Source organism: Pteronotus mesoamericanus, unplaced genomic scaffold, assembly GCF_021234165.1.
Source record: "Pteronotus mesoamericanus isolate MK-2021 breed Mesoamerican mustached bat unplaced genomic scaffold, CSHL_Meso_final scaffold_167, whole genome shotgun sequence".
NCBI classification, from domain to species: Eukaryota; Metazoa; Chordata; class Mammalia; order Chiroptera; family Mormoopidae; genus Pteronotus; species Pteronotus mesoamericanus.
This window is the reverse complement of record NW_026555308.1, coordinates 21260763-21264191: the sequence shown is the minus strand read 5'-3', so window position 1 is coordinate 21264191 and position 3429 is coordinate 21260763. Positions and strand designations below refer to the sequence as shown.

At 63.4% G+C, this 3429-nt stretch overlaps 1 protein-coding gene across 1 annotated transcript; it reads left to right on the top strand.

Moving 5' to 3' along the window:
- The first annotated feature begins 1425 nt into the window (after positions 1 to 1425).
- On the top strand, positions 1426 to 3429 carry FZD9 (frizzled class receptor 9). The gene has a single exon (XM_054589257.1). The coding sequence runs from the start codon at positions 1426 to 1428 to the stop codon at positions 3199 to 3201; it is 1776 nt and encodes a 591-aa protein (XP_054445232.1). The 3' UTR covers positions 3202 to 3429.

The window sequence follows — 3429 nt, the reverse complement described above, 5'->3', positions numbered from 1 at the left end:
CTACCTCGTTCATTTATTGTTAGCTGTCACCAGTAGGCTGAGCCATATCACTGGGGGCTCACAGTTACTGCACTGTGTCCTGCCTAGGAGGTTCCATCTGTACCATGGGGAGGACAGTCCTCCCCGTCCCCACAGTTTAGGCGCAGCCCACGGAAGCAGCGGGAGTAATAATCTGGTCACACCCTGAGAGCGGGGTGAGAAGAGCATGTCCATGGGATGTCACTGTACATTGCCCATGGCTCTGCAGGCACCGAGCCATGTCTCTCTGGGGCCTGCGGGCTGGTCGTGCGCACAGCACCGAAGAGCTGCTGGTCCCTGGACAGAGAAGAATTCAGAGAAAGCCCTGCACTGAGGGAGCTCAGAGGACAGGAGGGGAGCAGGGAAAGGGAGACTGGGGACGTTAAATCAAGTCCTCCAGCTCTGTGTGAAGCAGTTTCTAAGCAGGTCCCGAAGGTGCTGAGGGGGCACCCAAGAGAGCAGGGCCTCCCGGATGATGGGCTAACAACACCTCTGGGAGGGCAGCCCAGCTGCATTGGGAAATGCAGCGAGGTTGGAATCAGACAATCACAAATGCAACACTAGCTCTTTGCCCTTGGATACGTCATTGCTCTCTGAGCTTTAGTTTCCCCATCTGGGAAGGGGAAAGCCCAGGAGACACTATGAGGTGAAGTTGTATATTGTGACCCATAAGCAGCCCTTGCGCAACAAGTGTGTTGTTAATTTTTACAGGATTACTGCCTGATTCACAGAAAAGAAAACTGAGGCTTAGAGAGAAGAACTCAAAATCACATACAACTATGAAAAGGCAGAGGCAGCACTTAAGTGTCACTGAGTTCAAGGCCATGGCTTCCCACGCTTGGAAGCATTAGAAAGCGTCTCCTCACCCGGGATAAGAAGAGACAACTAGTATGGAGAAGGGGGAATCTCCCGGCTGACTGTCCTGTTGCGGGGAAAGACTGGGCAGCAAGGGAAGGGGAATAATCGAGTGTGAGCGAGCAGACGATGTGGTACTTACAACGCGCCCCACAGGACCGCACCGCGCGGTGCCCCGGGGTGCCCCGGGGTGGCTGCCCGATGCGGCGCCTTTAAAACCAGGGCGGGGGCGGGCCCGGCGCGCAGAGGATCCGCCCCTGGGCTTGTCCACCCGGCGCCCCACCCCGAGGCTTGTAGCGGCGGCCTCCCGAGGCGGCGCCGGCTCTGGCTCCGCGGCCGCTGGAGTGGCAGCAGCGGTGGCGGCTCGGCGCCTCTTCTCTCTCGGGCGGCTTTCCTGCTCGCTGCTCAGAGCGCCCAGCTGCGCCCGGACACACACGGGCGGCTCGGCGATGGCCCGCGCCCCGCGACGTGGCGGGCCGGCACGGGGGCGCCGGACGGCGCGGCCCGAGTGAGCCGGGGCCGACCTCCCGCCTTCGGCCGGGGCAGCCCGGGATGGCCGTGCCGCCGCTCCGCCGGGCGCTGCTGCTGTGGCAGCTGCTGGCGGCGGGCGGCGCGGCGCTGGAGATCGGCCGCTTCGACCCGGAGCGCGGGCGCGGGCCACCGCCGTGCCAGGCGGTGGAGATCCCCATGTGCCGCGGCATCGGCTACAACCTGACCCGTATGCCCAACCTGCTGGGCCACACGTCGCAAGGCGAGGCGGCCGCCGAGCTGACCGAGTTTGCGCCGCTCGTGCAGTACGGGTGCCACAGCCACCTGCGCTTCTTCCTGTGCTCACTCTACGCGCCCATGTGCACCGACCAGGTCTCGACGCCCATACCCGCCTGCCGGCCCATGTGCGAGCAGGCGCGGCTGCGCTGCGCGCCCATCATGGAGCAGTTCAACTTTGGGTGGCCGGACTCGCTGGACTGCGCCAGGCTGCCCACGCGCAACGACCCCCACGCTCTCTGCATGGAGGCACCCGAGAACGCCACGGCCGGCCCCGCCGAACCCCACAAGGGCCTGGGCATGCTGCCTGTGGCGCCGCGGCCCGCGCGGCCCCCCGGCGAGGCAGCCCCGGGCTTGGGCGGCGGCGGCACCTGCGAGAATCCCGAGAAGTTCCAGTACGTAGAGAAGAGCCGCTCCTGCGCGCCGCGCTGCGGGCCGGGTGTCGAGGTCTTCTGGTCGCGGCGTGACAAAGACTTCGCGCTCGTCTGGATGGCTGTGTGGTCAGCGCTGTGCTTCTTCTCCACGGCCTTCACCGTACTCACCTTCCTGCTGGAGCCTCACCGCTTCCAGTATCCGGAGCGACCTATCATTTTCCTCTCCATGTGTTACAACGTCTACTCGCTGGCCTTCCTCATCCGCGCGGTGGCCGGAGCCCAGAGCGTAGCCTGTGACCAGGAGGCGGGTGCGCTCTATGTGATCCAGGAGGGCCTAGAGAACACGGGCTGCACCCTCGTCTTTTTGCTGCTCTACTACTTCGGCATGGCTAGCTCGCTGTGGTGGGTTGTGCTGACACTCACCTGGTTCCTAGCAGCCGGCAAGAAATGGGGCCACGAGGCCATTGAGGCCCACGGAAGCTACTTCCACATGGCAGCCTGGGGCCTGCCAGCCCTGAAGACCATCATTATCCTGACCCTGCGCAAGGTGGCCGGGGACGAGCTAACTGGCCTCTGCTATGTGGCCAGCATGGACGCGGCTGCTCTCACAGGCTTCGTGCTGGTGCCCCTCTCCTGCTACTTGGTGCTGGGCACCAGCTTCCTCCTGACTGGCTTCGTGGCCCTCTTCCACATCCGCAAGATCATGAAGACAGGTGGCACCAACACAGAGAAGCTGGAGAAGCTCATGGTCAAGATTGGGGTGTTCTCTATCCTCTACACAGTGCCAGCCACATGCGTCATTGTGTGCTACGTCTATGAACGCCTCAACATGGACTTCTGGCGCCTTCGGGCTACAGAGCAGCCGTGTTCCCCAGCCAGCATGCCTGGCGGCCGGAGGGACTGCTCGCTGCAAGGGGGCTCAGTGCCCACCGTGGCTGTCTTTATGCTCAAAATCTTCATGTCGCTGGTGGTGGGCATCACCAGCGGTGTCTGGGTATGGAGCTCCAAGACTTTCCAGACCTGGCAGAGCCTATGCCACCGCAAGATGGCAGCTGGCCGGGCCCGTGCAAAGGCCTGCCGGGCCCCGGGGGGCTATGGCCGTGGCACTCACTGTCACTATAAGGCCCCCACCGTGGTCTTGCACATGACTAAGACGGATCCCTCTCTGGAGAACCCCACACACCTCTAGGTACACAGGCCTGCGCAGGGCGGCTGTTGTCCCCTCCTACACACACCCTCCGGAGGAGACAGCTGACTAGCAGCTGCCCAGCTGTCAAGGTCAGGCAAGTGAGTGCAAGGGGGCCAAGGACCAGGGCGGGGAGACTCTCCTCCAGCCCTCGCATGTGAGAACCTAGTGAGGCTCACTCCCCTATGGCCTAGTGCAGGGGGTGGGCCTGGCCGAGTCCCCACAGCCTTC